We start from the raw sequence: 19,531 nt of genomic DNA on the forward strand, positions 1-19,531 counted from the left end.
AGCCTTTCTTGAGGGTGGTGAGGAACCTAGATACAAGAAGCACACCATGGAGTGTGTCCAGTTCACAATTGCCCGCCAGGTTGTTAGCTAGTCTGATGTCCCCTCAGAGAGGAGCCCCTGGAGACCCCACCTGGCCCTCAGAGCATTTTTGAACAGCATAAGCAGGACAGTCCCACTGAATTTGCAAACAAGTCCTGAGCGGCAAGTTTACGTTTCAGTCTCTGGAAACTCAGTGTCTAGGTTGGCAGCAGTACTCTGGGAAGCAGAAAATAAAATTCTGTCCTGTATCTTTATTTCTCCCTTCTCACTAGTTAATCCAGATGATTGCTGCCCAGCACACAGTACTTCAGCCCCAAACTACAGCAATTTAAAATGTCCGTCACACATTTCTGTTATATAAAAGTTCCATGCTTTGAAGAACCTATGGGAGTAGAAAAAGTTTCTCTAGAAATGTCACTGAATTGTGATTTCAACCTATTTGCTCTATGTGATAAATATATCTAACTATACTAGGGATTATGTGCTTTAAAAAAATAATTTTGTTCACTGAAAATTTACCTGTGTTTTCTCTCATTTTTTAAATGTGATTTTGGCTATAAACTCTTTAGTGCATTTGTCTTTGCAGTCTAAATTGCACACTAAAAAATATTAACACAGCTGAGTTAGACCAGGGTGGCTGCTCTCTTCATAAATCACTGATTTCTGCTAAAATTTTAGCTCTTTTTTATTGCATCATGAAGGCACAGTAAGATCATTTGGCAAATTGTCAAGGTATTTTTCTAGCGCCTTACCTACACCATTTCAACGTATGACCTGTAGGCTATTTGCTGTTTATACTCATAGTAAACTTTCCATGTCTGGCTATGGTTTGTTTTGCTTTTTAATAGCCTAATAGTTGGAATCACTAGTTTCAAAGTGCTGATATTCTAGCACTCACAATGCCAGTTTGGACAAAGAAGACAATCTTGAAAAATGGGTCATCATTCTACCCTCTTGAACTGGGCAGTCTCTCAACAGGAAAATCTGTGCATGTGATGAAGCTGTGGCTAACTCATAAAGAAGATGTACTGTCTTGCTAAAAGCCTACCGAAAATTAAAATTATATGTTAGTCAAGTGTTACCATTAACTATTTAATTTCATGCAACCGATTTAAGGTTAAGATTCTGATACGTACCCCTAAAACTGATTCTGGCACCACTTTCAACAACATTCAGATACTCTGAGCTACATTTTTCAGTATTACTGCTTAAATGTATAATGCCCTTTAGGACAAAAGGAGAGTGCTCAAATACAAGTATACATAAAAGTTAAAATCTTAGATCATCTTCATGTTCTAGAGCTCCTGACTTTTCATATTTTAAAATAAATAACTATTCATTACCTCATTCTGAGGAGGTAGTTTTTGAAGAGGTCACCTGAACCCTGCAGTGTGTTTCAAACTAAAGCTAAATGAGGTGTGCACAAGGCTGGAGAGGTGAATGTACAGGAGGGGCAGGTGAGATCTGAGGAGGGGCGTGCAGCAGTGCTAAAATTGCTTGATGAGGAAAAGATAACATTGTGTGATAAAGAGCTGTGACTGCATCAAATGACAATCTAGGAAATATTTACAAAGTTTCTGGTTGACAGTGCTGAAGTCTTGAATTCTTTATTACTACACAATGCTCTTTGCCAACACTGACATAAATATAACATCTATCCGAAAGTATATGGGATTTTATCTGCTAGCGTGCCCCAGCATGTCCTACCAGATCTCAATCGCAATCAAGGACTGGATGTTAAGGAACCAGAATTTGACAGCTAGAGAGAATTCCTCTTTTAAGGTGCACATAAGTACAAATGATCACACTGTATTTTCTATTCACAAATCCCCTTTATAAATTGCTTTTTGGTCAGTATTATTTCAGTGGTAAAAGTTCAGATGCTAGACTAATTTAATGATGAAAAAGTTCATCAGTAATACTATGTATTTTAAAATAATCTTATGGTTGTTCTGAGATTTTTCAGAAGGCGTAACCTTTCCTTATATACACTACAGAAGGCACTGCAGCCACCTTATAGGAAAGACATGAGTACAGCCTCACAAACTCGTCAGGGAAGCAGTCACATACTATCCACACAAACTACTCATAAAGTGCTCTGCACAACAAAGAGTTCCTCCTTGTATTTTCTTAGGAGCTCAACACGTGTATTTGTAGTCTAAGCAAAAAAAAATAAAATAAAAAAGGCATACAAAACTCAGGGGAAAATTCCTTTTCCATCTCATTTGTAAACTAGAGAAAAAAGAATTTGATGGAGAAAAGAAGAAAAAAGGAAAGCTAAAATTTTGTTATTTTTTGAGGGCACTATACAAATCTCTCAATACCCTGAGCCTGGCTTCTGATTCGAGATCAAATTAATTTCCCTTTTTCAAATCAGAGCGCAACCTATTCTAAAACAGAAAGGGAAGAAGAAAGCGTTATCACCTTGAACTTTGAAAATGCCAACGCTAAGCTTCCTCCATAGCCAGCTCCTCCCCGGCTGAGGGAGGGGGCCCTGCCTGAGAGCTCCTGGCTCTTCCCAACCTCGGAAAAGATAACACAAGCATGTTCATGTTCAAAAGCATCTATGGGGACAAATTTAAAAAGAAAAATAGATACTGCTTTTAAGAGAGAGGCAGCATTATGCACACAGATGCTCTTCAAATCAGCATGAATCCATTTTTACCATTTCTGAATTTTGTAGGATCTTGCTCTACTCACCAAAGACTTGAGAACTCATTGCTTTTCAAACTCATTAATAATAACTTGAGGATTATTTTCCATTTTACTGGGACAATCTTTTACAAATCCATGGAATTTTCGGTAGGCCCTCCTCTGAATATAGGTATTGTAGCAAAAATAATGTAATGGCAGTAAGCTTTAGTAGGCTGAAAGATAGCAGGGCAATTTATAATTTGAAACTTTAAATAATTTCTAATTCCCTGATTTTATTTTATAGGTTCTGCCTAATAAAACGGTAACCCACTCCAGTATTCTTGCCTGGAGAATCCCATGGACAGAGAAGCCTGGTAGGCTACAGTCCACGGGGTCGCCTAGAGTCGGACACGACTGAGCGACGGAATGGAATGGAATGGAATATCATTCAGGTCCTTTACTACATGGTTTGGCTGGGCACATTTGATTAGATTTAATTTACATTCCTAAATCTTGATAAGAGAGTCTAGATTCATGATAAGGGAGGTATTGGCCAGGAACACATCCAGAGTCACTTTCTTTGCTACTACTGTGATTTACACCACACTTTAGTAAATGCTTAGGGAAGTTATGATTAGGTTATATTCTCCAGTTATAAACAACAAGGTTCTTAACTATTCCACAGCAGTTCTTTACTGATGTTATACTTTACACATCCTCCCTCAGTCCCAATACACCTAATATTGGTCTATTCTCTGCCTGGGGAACTCAGCTGCCAAATTAACCAACCTTTTGAAGATCAGGCTTGGGGAAAAAAGGAAGGAGAATGAATGAAGACACCACCATTTTTATTTGAGGTTGCATATTCTAGATAAAAGACTAGGAAGAAGATGTAGGACGTCATGTAGGAGTGAGTTGGAAGAAACAACGAGATATTAGTAAAGATGTTAGTGTGGATCCAGCAAGTACCATTAATTTAAAAATTATAAATATTTGTCATTAGGCTAAGACTCTCCATATATTTAGGTAGAGAAAAGGGTAATTATCTTTCTTTAAAACCTGCTTATGTAACAAAAATACAATTTTCCAGGATATATAATTCTAGTGGGAAGTAATATTATTTTATTCCAATTCAATCTGAAAATTATTTTCTTTAATAAAAATATAATAGAAGAAACTCAGAAATTAAAACTTGTACCTTACATTTAAATTACATAAATGTCTCACATTCAAAACTGTTATCAAGCAGTTTTGTAGGCTTTTAATTAGATACAGGCATTTTGTGCCCTGGACAAAGTAGCCACATAAGTACTTGGTGACTGACTGGAAGAGCTTAGGAGGAAGGTATCAATTGTATTTTCCTGAGAACTTGCTACATAGTGGAGGAAAAAAAAAAACCCCAAACACTCGTCTTCATTGCTGGACCCAATGGGAAAAGAAGGCGATGCACGCCAGTGCTTCCAGCTGGCCTGCTAGGCAGGGACCTGCGTGAGCAAGGAAGCCAAGGCCAGAGCCCCAGCAGCTCAGGAAAAAGATGCAGCATTCCCTTTCCTCCACACCCAAACCGACCTCACCTCTCACCCTCCTTTTAAATAAAGTAGCTTCATTTTGGTAAAAATGTGTCAAGGACTGAACATGCACCACACAGGAAGGGCATGCTGCATTTTTGTTCCATCTCTCAGAAATGAACCAGTGGTGGCTAGGGGAAAGGGATCCACAACACAATCCCAGAACAGGAAAGAGAACAAGGCTTGGTGATTGCAACTGCCCCATCAGATGATCAGCCACATATTGATCTGGTGGTTAGAAGGGCAAAGTTGACTGGCAGACTTCCCAGAGCAAATCTCCCAAGCTGTAGCAGCGGTTTCTTTCCATCATGCCTGACCATCAAAAGGTCAGAACTCAGGGTCTCTCCTCTTTCTTCCTGGGAGTGGGCAGAGTTGTATATACGTGGTATTTGTGTTGAAGAAGAAACACTGGCAGCAGAGAATTCTGGTTCCTAAAACATTCTTCCCTCTTTTGTTGGATGGGAAATTTCCTTCTGTTCCACACCAGCTTATGCACTGAAAATTTTTATCTTTAAAAAGAGTTGAGGAACAGAACTGTGTTTTGATGTTAACAAATTGTACGAACACAAGACTTAAGAAATAAGAGTAGATGCTGTCATGATGGTGTGGCTACTTGAAGGCTGCAAATTCTCCTGTAGAGGGAGGACAAGAGCTAATTTTAAAAAAGTTATCTCAAATAACCTAGAGACGCAGAAAAGCCTCGCTGAAACCTCGCTGAAAGGTGACTAGCTATATATTACAGATCTAGCGATGACAAAAGCAAAAATGGTCAAACCATGAAAGAAGACAACTTACGTAATACTATGTTAAGTCTGCAGATGACCCCCCAGTTGGGTTTTACATGCTATGATTCTAATCAAGCTATAAACATTTCAAATGAACAAAATTTCTCAGAAACCAAGGGTAAAATAATAAGGTTGATTTTTAGAATACTTCCCCCCAAATTATCAACTCATTTTCATTATTATAATGCAACTATCAGGAAGGAAGAAGCAGGAATTAATCTCCTTTTGTAAAAGATAAAATTCACAGGTCAAGTAATATGTCCACATTACACATTTGACTGAAGGAAAGAAAATTCAGACCTCTCCCATTTGTAGTTCATTTTACCTTTTAAACTATCAAAAAATTACATATAGGCTCATGTCAATGAACATCATTCTCAGCATACAAATTTTAAACCTCAAAGACTCTTTGAGGTATTATACTCTTTTAAGCTTACTGAATTTGGGGGCTTCAGGACATTATTTTTCACCTACTATTTTGTCCATAGTTTCTACTCGAAACTAGAGATAGGTTCCTCTTATTCATTTCTGGGAGTTGGTTAGTAACTGACAACTTTCACAATTTAGTCGGCCTTAACATCATTTTTCAGTAACAACAACTTCTGATAAGGATCCAAGCAATCACTTATATGAATACACTATTTAAATGAGGAACAATCTACCCATTTTTAGATTGCTACTAATTTCAACTGGTTACTAGAGAACACTGGCATGTCCCAACGAACAACAGATTGCTAATGACTGGCTGACAGAATCCTCAGATTGTATGCTGATAATATTAGCAACTATTCTAGTGTCTATTATAGAATATCAGGTGACTCCCTGAATACTTTATACACATTTGCACTGCATCTGAGCCTCATAACAACACTATGAAGCGGCTGCTATTACTTCTTAATTTACTGGGGTTAATTTACCTCTTAAAGCTGGGTTTTAAAGTGGTTAAGTAACTTGTCCAAAATTTCACAGCCAGAAAATGGCATACCTGGAATGCATAGCTAGGCACTGACTCCAAAGTCCAAGGTCTTAACAATGAACATACCCCTGAACAATTTTCAATAATGAATAATCTGTTTTTCCATTCTGAATAAAACTACTAACCGGAACTGCAGACAGTGATATTGTCTCTTTCCATTTAAGGATTCCTTTTGACAAACAATTAACCAAGGTATTGTAAGTCAAAAGATCAAGGAAGGGTAAAAGATTTATTACCTCATATTTAAAGTTAAAAGAACTGGGGGAGTTTGGCACTGATTAGAAAAAAAGCCAAATTACTAAAACCTTGGCGAACAAAACATTTAAAGTACAATCATAGGAAGCTATTATGTAAACAGGGACTCTAGAAATATATAAACATCCTTACTACCTTTGTTCATGGTTTTAAGGTTGCTATTTTTTTTCAGAAGTATTCTAATGCATTTTTTAAAAGTAATTTTCAACAGTCTTATGAGCAGTCAGTCACCATATCCAGGAGAATCTAAAACTCCTTAAAGAAAACCAATGTGAAAACAGGATTTGATTAACAGAAATCTTTATAAAAAAATGGCTAGAATTCATCTATTAAGTAAGTGAATATCAGAAAATGATAAACTCTTAAGCTCAATTGTATATACCATGTTAAAAATAACTTAAAAAAAAACTTCAGATTTTCCTACTCATTATTACAATTTGAAGAGCATTCTACTTGACAAACTTAAATATTAGCTTTAAAACGACACAACCCCGCAAAGCACAAAATCTTACTAACAAACTAAAGATCAAGCTACCGGAATCTACTGCTTCTAATGGAATAGTTGTTGACTTCATCATCAGACTTTAGGTTGGGGGTAGAGGGTGTGGGGAGGGGATGACAAAAAGAACTCATAGTTTAGGAATTTCTCTGGTGGTCCAGTGGTTAAGATTTCACCTTTCAATGCAGTGGGTGTGAGTTTGGTCCCTGGTGGCTATCACCACGCTATTCACAGCAATATGTGCCCTTACCCAAAATGACATCAAGAAAATTGTTGCTTTCTCAAGCTAAGATCCCATATGCCTCTTGGCCAAAAAACCAAAACATTACAAAAAAAAAAAAAAAAGAACTCATAGTTTAGGTATCAATAAAACTCTTTCTACATGTCTTGGAAATCACAGACAATTTAAGAAAAGATAGAGGTAAAAGACAATAGATATGATTTTGGGAAAACAAACTTTTTTTCTTGCTTATTCCTTCTTGCATATCAGGAAATCTCTAAATCCCAACTTCTACTCTATTTTATTTGATGTAAGAGCCAAATCTGCTTCTGTGAAGTTATTTAAAATGAAACATCTAGATACTCTGACTTCTAAAAAAATCTCAGTATATTAATTTAATTATTAACCAAAAATCAATCAGAGGTCAAAATAAAAATTTTTTAAAACCTCGTTTCTGGTTGATAATAACCTAAGCTCTATTTTCCATTTGATTTTATTTAGGAAAAAGGCAGAGAACACTTGGGAAGACCCCAAGTTTCAGACACCTCAAATATCAAGTATTTGTTTGTTTGAAAGCTAAGGACTTTACTAATTTTAAGATATTACTAAATAATCACCCTTAATTCCACAGTTAAATGTATTTCAGTGACTGTTACACATATAATTTGATAAAAATTTCTTAAATATAAAATAATCTAGGAAAAATCTAATGTTGTTTTGTACACAAATAAATCCCTGTTTTAGATGGAGAGGGGCAGTCATTTGAAACAAGAGTAAGTCCCATTCTTTCTTTGTGCTGACCTTTCAGGCAGTTTAAAAAAAAATGAGGAACATTCTGGCACTGATACACTGAACTTTTTTAAAATTCTTAGAGAAATCGTCATAGAAAAGGTACTATAGAAATGCTCAATACTTCTCAAATAAGACTATAACTGACAAAATGTTTTTGTCACGAAATATTTTCATAATACTTTAAAAAAAGGGTAGATGATTTCCTTACATTGACTGATCCACTTGGCAGAAAGGCCATATAAGCTACTGTCTTAAATAGTCACTACTTTAGAGAGAATGAGTTTAACTACTTGCTTAGGATTTAAATGGCTGGTACAACAATATAGTAATATATGAAAATAAACAAACCTCAAGTATTTTATTTAAATGCTGTGATCCCTAAATTACTTAAAATCAAGAAGACAAACCTCATTCCTTATCACTGACTAGTAAACTTTAAAAATGTAAAACATTTTATAAAAAGGTTGCCTTCTGAAGAAGGAAATCAACTTTAATGAAAATATCCAAGGGTTCAGGTTTTAGGAAAGAAGCTGTCAGTTGCAACAGTGTGAATGCCAGTCCTTCTGTTTCAATTCCTTAGTTAAAAAGATTAACTCTACATATGGTTGCTGCTGCTGCTAAGTCGCTTCAGTCCTTTCCGACTCTGTGCGACCCCATAGACGGCAGCCCACCAGGCGCCCCCGTCCCTGGGATTCTCCAGGCAAGAACACTGGAGTGGGTTAGGAAAATGTTTTTCTTGTTTAGAGAACAAACACATCTAAAACTCAGTATCAAACAAACAGCAACAACAGAAAGGAAAACTACTATGATCATTCTAATGCTTCATACCTCTCGGGATCTATGGTATTTAAATATTTCACCTGCTACATTTTTAATGTTCTCCCAATAACATTTCCAGTGTTATTTGGAAAGAAGAGAATCACTATGTAACCCTGTGAAGGCATGTTCAAATGTCAATGGGATGGTATAATGAGTTTTCCGAGCAGTTCTAAGAGTTTAGCAATGCCCTCTGGCAAAGGAGACTGGTAAAGAAAGGAAGGAAAAGAGTCAGAAGCAGAGGTGGAGCACTGGCTGGGTGGTGTTGGTGTGGGGTAGTGTTGGAGGGAAAAAGAGGGTGAACGAAGACAGGAAGATAAAAGTGAAGAAACTATGCTGGGAAATTATAAAAGAGCTCTATCAACAGAAGGATCATTTGACTTTTGCCTAAACCTTTGAACATTCCACAGACCGAGGTCAATTTTGTAAAATCTTTGCTAGCTACATGCTTGGTGTTCAATTCATGAATAAATAAAATCCAGCTTAATAGTTACTAATAATTGTATCTTTAGTGTCACTGGAAAATTTAGAGTTCATGAATTTTGATGTTTTTGAATCAGTCACATTCTTTTATGATTTTCTTATTCTCACTTTTTAAAATACAAGAAATATTCTTTTTCACTACTGTTACTAAACTAAAAGTTATGAATAGATTTTTAAAAGCATGAATGGTATTATTTATCTTAAGCTACCCAAATGAAGGGCAAAAATTATGTCAAACTTATCAATGAGTGATTTCCCTGGATGAACTCTAACTTACTTAAAGAAAATATTTCAAAATTTTATTTATGGTGTGTGTTATCTGTGGTACTGAAAGACTAAACTATCATTAGTGTAAAGTCTCCCCAATTTTCTCCTTTATTTTCAAGAAGAATGGCATTTATGCAGATGCTATCTGTGTGCCACTGAATAACTTTAAACTGTCAGCTATAATGAAAATCATCACAAATCCAAACTGAGTAAATGAAGGTGTACTTAAAAGGCTGGCTTTGGTCCCTAGGCTGACTCTGAAGTTGAAACAGCAATGCTGCTTCTTTCACTTTGATTCCCAGTAAAGACTCTGATTCACAGTAAGAATATACTGATTGCCACATTAGTTATTTTCTTTTACACAAGAAAAGTGGAAGTCCTAGAAAGCACTAAACATACTAATTATACTGGGGAATCAAAAAAAGAAAATAGCATTCACTCGTAACAAGTGGACTCTTGTTGGGCAAAGAATATAAGGAGGAAAGATATTTTACAAGACACATGGATAAGGTGATTGCTAACAGGCATCATGAGTGGTGAGAATAATCTAAAGCGATAATTTTTAAAAAATCAATTACTGTGTTGTTGGGAACCACAGTTATCCAAAAGAAAACAAACAATCCTACAAGTTCTCAGAGAATTCTGCTGTGCTTTTTGGGAGGAAGAGGAGGCAATATTTTTGTCAGCAAATTTGACTTCTATAATGTGTAAGACATCCTTAATATATAAAGAAATATTAGCTAAAAATCCAAAGTTAAACCATGTCACTCATGTCAAACATGCCACTCCTCAGTAATATCTTTGGTTACCTGCACCAATAATTTATACTGCTGTAAGGGAATAAGAACAATTATATTTTCTAAATTATTACAAAAAGAAATAATTATATTAGAAAAAATATTAATAAAAATAAGCTTATTCAATTCTGCTGTTGCTGCTGCTGCTAAGTCGCGTCAGTCGTGTCCGACTCTGTGCAACCCCATAGATGGCAGCCCAACAGGCTCCTCTGTCCCTGGGATTCTCCAGGCAAGAACACTGGAGTGGGTTGCCATTTCCTTCTCCAACGCATGAAAGTGAAAAGTGAAAGTGAAGTCCCTCAGTCGTGTCTGACTCTTCCTGACCCCATGGGCTATAGCCCACCAGGCTCCTCCGTCCATGGGATTCTCCAGGCAAGAGTACTGGAGTGGGGTGCCATTGCCTTCTCTCTATTCAATTCTAGTGACTCCTAATTAGACCTGGTCAGTTTACCTTCACTAACACAGCCTAACTTACCATCAGCTTCCCACCTGCCAACACACACACACAGACAGTGCTGTTCTTGGAGCCCCTAATAGATGCGGGATAGCCTACAGTAAAAGGTAGGTGAGGAAAGTGTAACTGAAGTTTAATGATTAGACTAGCCAAGTAAACAAACCAAACTTGGAATGGGAAGTAAAGCCTCTGGAAAAGGTACTGTAAATTTTCAGCAATGTCTTTGAATTAAAAAAAAAAAAAATTCGGTGTTGAAAATCTAATGCTACCTATGGATTTTAGACTGGGAAGAAAACTATATCCAGACTTTAAAAACATACATATTCTTTTGTTCACCTTTAAAGAAAAAGAAAACCCTATTCATTTTAACAAATATATAAGCAAACATACGTTCACTTTCTTTTGTTCCTACCCTCCTACACACTGTCACTCACTTAGTTTGTTTCAATGAACAGGAAACGTACCATATCCCCCTGCCTGAATGGGTGTTTTTGGAGAAGCACAAGCATATAGACTAAAATCCTCTGTTTGGAAGCCAGCCCGATTCAAGGAGGGTTCTGATGCACTGCGGTGAATTTTTGGCAATGAGCGGGCCAGCAGCTCAATAGACGCGAGAATCTAAAAAAAGAAAAAAAAAAAAAAAAAGGAAAAAAAGAATGAAAATGTAGATGGTATGGTGTTAATCTTAAAGAGCCCCATTATACTTTATAAGAAAGTGTATGTAATCTTACATTGTTTTTACTGTAATCCCAAATGCCTGGAATGTACTAAAGAAACATACTTTTCCTTTCAAGGAAGAGAAAATTACCTATTACATCTTTTAATCTCTATAAACTGAATGAGAAAAGAAACCCATAGTTTTTACTTACATCTTATAATTTTAGATCATTTGCCAGCCTTGGAATAGTAGACAATAAAAAATTTAAAATCAACTATATACCTATTCCTCACAGACCACAAGTCCTTTTGGGAAGAAGATGGAGCATAAATAACTAAAGTGCTATATGACTTCATAAACAGAACCATTAGAGCAACTCATTCTTTAAAGAAGTTTAGTAATGGGAAATATCTTTCACACATATAATTAAAAATAGGGCCCCAATGACCCTAGTGCCACAGGAGTGAGAAGTGACAGATGATGACCCATGAGTAAAAAAAAAGACAAGAAAACTCTACAAATAGACACCAATAAACAAAATGTAGAAATTCAGCACATTTTTAAGGTACAAAGAAACAGGTTATGACACATGAAACATACTTGGCACAATGCCTGGCATATAGAAAGTACTCAATAAAACTTTAGCAGCCACTATTATTACTACTATGATTATATACTATACAGTAGTAGTATACACATTATATACTACATTATTATTATTTTTCTGAGCTACTAAAATTTTTTTTAAAGTTAAACAAAATCTGTATAATGATTAGTATAAGAAGGCAAAGAAGTAAGCGTTGTTACAAAAATTTTTAAATTACAACACACAAATTCAAATACAGAAAAGTATAAATCGTACCTTCCAGGGGTAACCACTGTTAAAGAGTTTATACTTTCTTCTGGACCTTTCCTATGCATAAACATGTACATATGAAAACAGAGCCCAGCCCCGCCCTCACCACCATTTAAAATGGTGTCATACTACCCATTTTTCAGCATTACTTTCTTTTCCCCTCACTGATATCCAAGCCATCTACAGAGACACCTTAATCTTTATGTCTTTAATTTTTCCTATTACAGTTAACAGTCTAGTATCTGTCTGGATACTTGGAAGCAGATTCTGTAGCATATAGAGTAGACTTCTGGGCATGAAATTACCAGAGCAAAAGGTGTATGTATTTTAAGTTCATGGAGTCTACCAAGTCCTTTCAAAAGGCCAAACCAATTTACATTCCTACCAACAAAATTCAAAAGAAAAGCTCTTCTTCACTTCCCAGCATTGTTCCAAATGCTGAATAGATTGTTAATCTGAGACAATAATAAAAATGTATTTCACAGTTGTGACTTTGTATTTTACTGATTATCACTGAATTCTTAACATCTTGTGCCAAGTTCATTCACCATTTGTATTTCTTTTGTGAATCAGCAGTGCATATTTTTTGTTCATTTTCTACTGTTTACCTTTACTTATGGATCTATATAACATATCACTCTTTATTATACATGCTACAATTTTTTTCCTCAGCGTTTGTCTTTCAATATTGTTTTTACTAATAAAATGTTTAATGTAGTCATACCTGCTAATCTTTCCCCTGATAACTTCTGAATTTTGTCTCCTGCTTACGAGAGCCTTTCCTACCTTAAGGTTGTAAAAATCATTTGTTATAGTTTTGCTTTTTAAATGTAAACCTTTAGCCATCTGACATTTGTGTGTGTATGGTGGGAAGAGAGATCCTATAATGAAAATGTGAAAAAAGTACTTAAAGTGGCAGTGTTTAATAATCTGGAATATTCACATATGGACTTCATTTTCTAATACCATGAAAAGAGTAAAATATTATTTATATTTAGAAATATGACCATTTTGTCCCTTTTAATACCATCTGAAAAGTGAACCTAAGGATATAATCTGCATTATTAATGTACATCAACCACGTTAAACAGCGGGGCCTAGCACCTGGGATGTGAAAACGAGAACACAGTGCAGAGTCCTGTTGACACTGGCCAACAATACTGGTCGTTTACTTTGACAGTCATAAGCCAGTGGTTTCCTGGGTTTAAAAAACGCCAATTATTCCTCAAAGGAATAGCAATGTAGAATTCCAGTTTGTAAAACAAATCTACCCACCCAGCCCTTCAGCCTTCCCTCCTTGCTCTGGGACAAGAGAGACTGGTTAAAAGCACAAATTCTATCTTTAATTCTTTAGTTGGGAATAAAAGACTCACACCTTTCTGTAACACTGACTGCCAAGAAACTTAGCTAGGACTGGGTACTCAAAGGCGTCAAGATTCACCAAAGACCAAGTCAGTATTTCTGGTAGCTGAGTTATGGAAATCAGCACTTCTCACGTGAAATCTGGACTGACTCGCCGAAACATTTATACAGCGTATGATGAATTTAACGGAAACAGATTTATATTGGTATGATGAATTTCTGAGGTATTATAAAACACTGAATTTTTATGACTGTACCTACTGCAGCTAAACTTCCTAAGCTTGTTCAGGTACTTAGTTCCAGTTCATGAGGCTTATAAAAAATTATTAACTTAAGGCTGTTAGCCTTTCACCTTGAAAAGAATCTGTGGAAAGTTTCCAAGAGTTACAGAATGGCAGACACCACCAAGAGCTGCCTTCTCTTTTTGCCCCAGGTAAAAATGCCTCTTCAAATAACCTAACATTAGAGGGATGCTTGCAACCTATTTTATTGTCATGAAGAATAAAAGTAGCAGTACACAAAGGGTAGTCTGTAGAAAACTATTTTTGCACTAACAATAAGATATTATTTGCCTTTTTTACTGTCATTATTTTATAAGTGGAGTTTTCAGAGGCTATATAATGTAAGATATTACAATATAATGAATGCAAAGCAGAGAATCCAGCTATCTTCTTTTTGCAGCAATTTGTGAGAAAGTGTAAAACAAATGTCACTTTTCTCTAATTTCTTTTTGTTTGGAAAAATACATTTTTTCATAAAACATTATTTAACATATAATGGTTTTACTATGTTTAAGTAAATTTATAAATAAATATTTAAAACCTTAGTTTTAATTTCTAAAATGGGAATTACTACCTACAAAAACAAAAGGTCTTTGGGGGGTCTTCAATAATTTTTAAGTGCAGAAAATGGTTCTGAGACCAAAACGTTTGAGAACTGCTAGACAAAAGCAAAAGCTTTCTGAATATTCTGTATGGGGATCCTAAGTTACTAGGTTCAACCTTTATTAAATCACCTTTAATAATAATGTGTTTATACTTATATGAGTCTGCACATAATCACAAGGAATCCAAATCTGTGAAATACAAACCGTGTGCTCTAAAAAAGTACTTAAAAATCTGCATTAGAATGATCAGTGTGTCCTTTAGGTAACATAAAGCTTTTCCTTACTTGGGGAAAGAGTGGTCTTTCATCTCTTTTCTTTTTTAGGCACTCTGCCATTAATCTCTTCATGGCTTTTGGACAGTTACTCCGTACCTTACTGAGATCTGGAGACAGATATCCTCGTCCCACCATAAAAATTATCTGGGGAGGGAAAAAAAAAAGGCAAATCATATAATCTTGTAAATAAGTGAAAACACTGAAAATTCAACAAGTTGTGCATGTAAGACATGGACTTTTCTATTTGTACATTACACTTAAATAAAAAATTAAAAAGCACAATGCCACTAGTATTCAGAGTCTTATATATCATAGACAGTGGGCAATCAATACTTAATGTGCTGCAAGCTGAAATCTTCATGATCCCGTGAGTACTGCAAAGGTCTCCTAACTGCTTCCCACACTTTCAGTCTTTTCTTATCCAGTTCATTTTCCCACTGATTGGGTAATCATTCTGAAACACAGATCAGACAGTACCTCTTCCATTCAACCAAGAGTTAACCTTTGGTTCCGTCCGTTCCGTTCCGTCGCTCAGTCGTGTCCGACTCTTTGCGACCCCGTGGACTGTAGCCTACCAGGCTTCTCCGTCCATGGGATTCTCCAGGCAAGAATACTGGAGTGGGTTACCGTTTCCTTCTCCAGGGGATCTTCCGTTAATCTGTTAAGCAGTTGTTCTGGCATCTGAACTTTGAACTCCCTTGTTGAGGAAACTCTAATGGGTCATTGAGTTATATAAGTCTGAGAATCAGAGTCTCCTCCAGAGAGAAGGTGAATTGGGAACTAACATCTTCTGTTTAACAAAGTAAAAAAAAGGTTTATCTTCCTGGCACGCAGGGATTTGTAATTTTTCTGATTTCTTTCTTTTCTAATTTTCTGACTTGCGGTTCTTTTGAAAGTGGGCAAAGACAGATGTTAGCAGTCTTAAATCTCAGGGAGAAGAGGGATCTTGATCTTAGAGGGAACAGGTTCAACAGGGGTAGACTGGATGCTAAGACCCTGATGCTGGAAAGACTGAAGGCAAATGGAAAAGAGGACAGCAGAGGAGATGGTTAGATAGTATGACAAGACTCAATGGATATGAATCTGAGCAAACTCTGGGAGACGGTGAAGGACAGGTGAGCCTGAAGTGCTACAGTCCATGGGGACATGACTTAGCTACTGAACAACAACAGAGGCTAAGGTGGAAAGAGGCAGTCAGAAGTCAGAGATCCTTGGTTACAGGGCAGAACTGATGAATTTTAGGAACAGTCAAGTTTGATATCCTACTTTATGTTATTTCTGGTTTGGTGCTGTACTAACCCTTATTTAACTACATGCTGATTTGCCCGAGCTCCACCAAAGTGAAGTGAGTTTAATTTCGCTTACCTCCTTTCCCATCTCCTCTGTTGTTAACTGCTCTTCTCCCACTTCGTAACAGGCGTATCTTTTACATATATGCAATTAAATTTATTGCATATCACAATGTATTGCATATATGACACTGCATTGTGTGATATACTGCAATCACAATATATTGCATATATCACACTGTGCCAAGGTGCAAAACTGCTCAGGGTACCAAAGGGACACTTTCAAATACTGCTGTCTAACTGGACTCTAATGAATGGGTAGAAAATCCCTTTGTAAGATGATTGGTTTCCAGTTCGTTGCTTTCAGCAAAATCAACTGAATTGCCAGCTAGTTATTAAAATAATTTTAATGACAAGTTATTAAATAATTTTTGGTATGCAACAGAAAGTGTAGTGATTTACAGTGTTGTGTCAGATTCTAGTTTACAGCAAAGTGATTCAGTTATATATATTCTTTCTTTTTCAGATTCTTTTCCATTACAGGTTATCATAAGATATTCCCTATGTTACACAGTAAGTCCTCATTGTTTACTAGGATTTTATTTTTAACTTAAGCACTTAAAACTTCTTGAATGTTTCAGCCAGGGGAGATATTATGTAGTTTCATTGTCTGATCATTTATGTTTAAGAAACATTTTGTCAGTTCCAATGGCAAATGTTTCAGCTTTCAACCTGTTGAACAGTTCTCAGTTACATTTGTTTATAGAGTTCCTTCTTATTGTTCAAAGAGCAAATTTTTCCTTGTGAGAGTTCACAAAATCTTCAGTTATGGCCATGTGCTTCTGATAAATGGCTTTGTCTCTTTTCCTTGCACAGACTTTAAAAAAATAAATTTATTTTAATTGGAGGCTAATTTCTTTACAATATTGTGGTGGTTTTTGCCATACATTGGCATGAATCAGCCACGGGCGTACATGTGCACCGCCATCCTGAACCGCCTCTTGCCTCCCTCTCCACCCCATCCCTTTGGGTTGTCCCAGTGCACCGGCTTTGAGTGCCCTGCTCCATGAATTGAACTTGCACTGGGCATCTATTTTACATACGGTAATACACATTTCAATGCTCTTCTCTCAAATCATCCCACCCTTGCCTTCTCCCACAGAGTCCAAAAGTCTGTTCTTTATATTTGTGTCTCTTTTGCTGTTGTGCATATAGGGTCGTCATTACCATCTTTCTAAATACTATATATATGCGTTAATATGCTGTATTGGTGTTTCTCTTTCTGACTTACTTCACTCTGTATACTAGGCTCCAGTTTCATCCACCTCATGAGAACTAACTCAAATGCATTCTTTTTAATAGCTGAGTAATATTCCATTGTGTATATGTATCACAAGTTCGTTATCAACTTGTCTGCCGAAGGACATCTAGATTGCTTCCATGTCCTGGTTATTGTAAACAGTGCTGTGATGAACACTGGGGTACATGTATCTCTTTCAATTCTGGTTTCCTCAGTGTGTATGCCCAACAGTGGCACTAATGGGTCGTATGGTATTCTATTTCCAGTTTTTTAAGGAATCACCATTCTGTTCTCCATAGTGGCTACACTAGTTTGCATTCCCACCAACAGTGTAAGAGGGTTCCCTTTTCTCCACACCCTCTCCAGCATTTATTGTTTGTAGGCTTTTTGACAGCGGCCATTCTGACTGGAGTGAGATGGTACCTCATTGTGGTTTTGATTTGCATTTCTCTGATAATGAGATGCTGAGCATTTTTCATGTATTTTTTAGCCATGGCTTTGTCTTCAGTTCAGTTCAGTCGCTCAGTCATGTCGGACTCTTTGCGACCCCATGAATCACAGCACGCCAGGCATCCCTGTCCATCACCAACTCCCGGAGTTCACTCATTAACTGACATTAACTTCTGTTTTTTAATAAAGCAAAGAAGAAATTCAATAGAAGCAATAAGTAGGTCAAGCAATATAGTCTGTGTGAAAGTTGACAAGTCTTGTTATTTTGGGGACTTGTGAAATAGTTCAAGATGGTTTTATGTGATCAACTAGTAGAACAGATACATATTTTCTTATGCTTTCTTTTGAAAATTAAATTCAACTTTTAGAGTACTTTAGTGAAGTATAATTGGTTTTATAAAGATAGAAGATTCAATTTTAATGACTCTTCTCCAAATAAATAACTTGCTATTACTTTTAGTTTAATAAATCTATAGTATTTCTATGCATATATTTATATATTTTGAAGAAGGAAATGACAATCCACTCCAGTGTTCCTGCCTGGGAAATCCCATGGACAGAGAAGCCTGGCACACTATAGTCCATGGGACTGTAAGAATCGTACACGACTTGGAGACTAAACCACCACCACAGAGAGTTCAAATAACCAGTGACACAATTATGGTAAAGAATTAATCTTGCCCACAGGGAGGGCTGGCTTTTACCTTTGGCTCCTAGAAGACCTTGGTTCAGTCCCTGGGTTGGGAAGATCCCCTGGAGGAGGAGTGAATGAGCGACTAAACACCAGCACCACCTGAAAGGTAATCTCTGAGCCCTGGAATGTTCTGCCTGATAAGAGTGCCTTTGTTTACCTGGGAGTCTAAGATCATGTCAGACAGTCTTATTCTATCAATGTGATTTACTGAGAGGGCTTTAAGTTATATGGTATCAGTTTGACCTCTGCAGGGGCTAAAAACTAAGGTGGCCAACTGTATCTATGTGACTGAGGCCTGAGAATAACTCTGGCCTCCAAGACTCCAGTGAGTTTCCCTGGCTGGCAATACTTCCCGCATGCTGTCACACGTGGCTGCCAGGAGAACTTAGTACTGGCCACAACTGCACTGGGAGAGGACAACTGGAAGCTCTATATGCAACACTCTCCTGGATTCTGCCCTATGTGCCCCTTGCTGTGGCTCATTTTAACCTGTATCCTTTTGTTTTAATAAACCATCGTATGAGTATTAACAACTTCCAGTGAGCTCTATAAGATTTAATGAGTTACTGAACCTGAGGGTGGTCTACTGAACTCTGCATACAGTTGTAACAAAACTTCTGACTTTCCCAGACTCTTATTAATATTTATTTGAACAATATTTCTCAGCACTTCTTTAAAAATAAAACTAGAAAAAACTGATGCTAAGTCCCAGCTTATTCTAGCTGAAGTCTTATTTTTCACAAATATATGGATGAAGAGAAAACAAAAGCCCATGTTATTCATTAAAATACACATTTCTAATAAAATTTTACCTGTTTCTATATATCAAAACCAGTATGTTATTTTCATCAGGTATATATTAATGATTGTTAATAGATAATTTGGAATTTAAAAAGTTAACAGAGCCTAGGGTCACTGGCAACATTTTTTTAAAATTCTAAATTAAAATCCATATTTTTTGGTGCAGAGATATAATTTGAGTGATCAACAAGAGGTTTCAAAGCATAAAAATATGTTACATTAGGAAAAAAATCATTGGAGAAAGAAAAATACAAATATTCAATAGTTTAAAGACAAAAAAAGAGCCATGTAAAATTTACAGAAATTTATATATATATAATATTCATTCATACATGTTTTGTATGTATATACATACATATATATATACATATTTTG

General features: G+C 36.3%; 1 protein-coding gene across 5 annotated transcripts in view; it reads right to left on the bottom strand.

Moving 5' to 3' along the window:
* Nucleotides 1-4,690: 4,690 nt before the first annotated feature.
* The window catches only part of BRAF (B-Raf proto-oncogene, serine/threonine kinase), a 148,169-nt gene continuing 133,328 nt past the window's right edge, over nucleotides 4,691-19,531 (bottom strand). For 3 of the 5 annotated variants that reach the window (XM_088834695.1, XM_055421380.2, XM_055421377.2), the window contains 4 exons: nucleotides 14,632-14,766; nucleotides 12,106-12,156; nucleotides 11,050-11,203; nucleotides 4,691-4,873 (listed from right to left, as the gene is read on the bottom strand). In XM_088834695.1, the coding sequence (XP_088690821.1) occupies nucleotides 4,851-4,873; nucleotides 11,050-11,203; nucleotides 12,106-12,156; nucleotides 14,632-14,766 (363 nt within the window). In that variant the 3' untranslated portion in view covers nucleotides 4,691-4,850. The remainder of the gene's footprint in view (nucleotides 4,874-11,049; nucleotides 11,204-12,105; nucleotides 12,157-14,631; nucleotides 14,767-19,531) is intronic. The other 2 variants (XM_055421381.2, XM_055421379.2) reach the window with 1 other exon arrangement.

The sequence above is a fragment of the Moschus berezovskii genome, chromosome 3 (genome assembly GCF_049115385.1).
Source record: "Moschus berezovskii isolate FMDL1 chromosome 3, NW_MosBer_1.0, whole genome shotgun sequence".
NCBI classification, from domain to species: Eukaryota; Metazoa; Chordata; class Mammalia; order Artiodactyla; family Moschidae; genus Moschus; species Moschus berezovskii.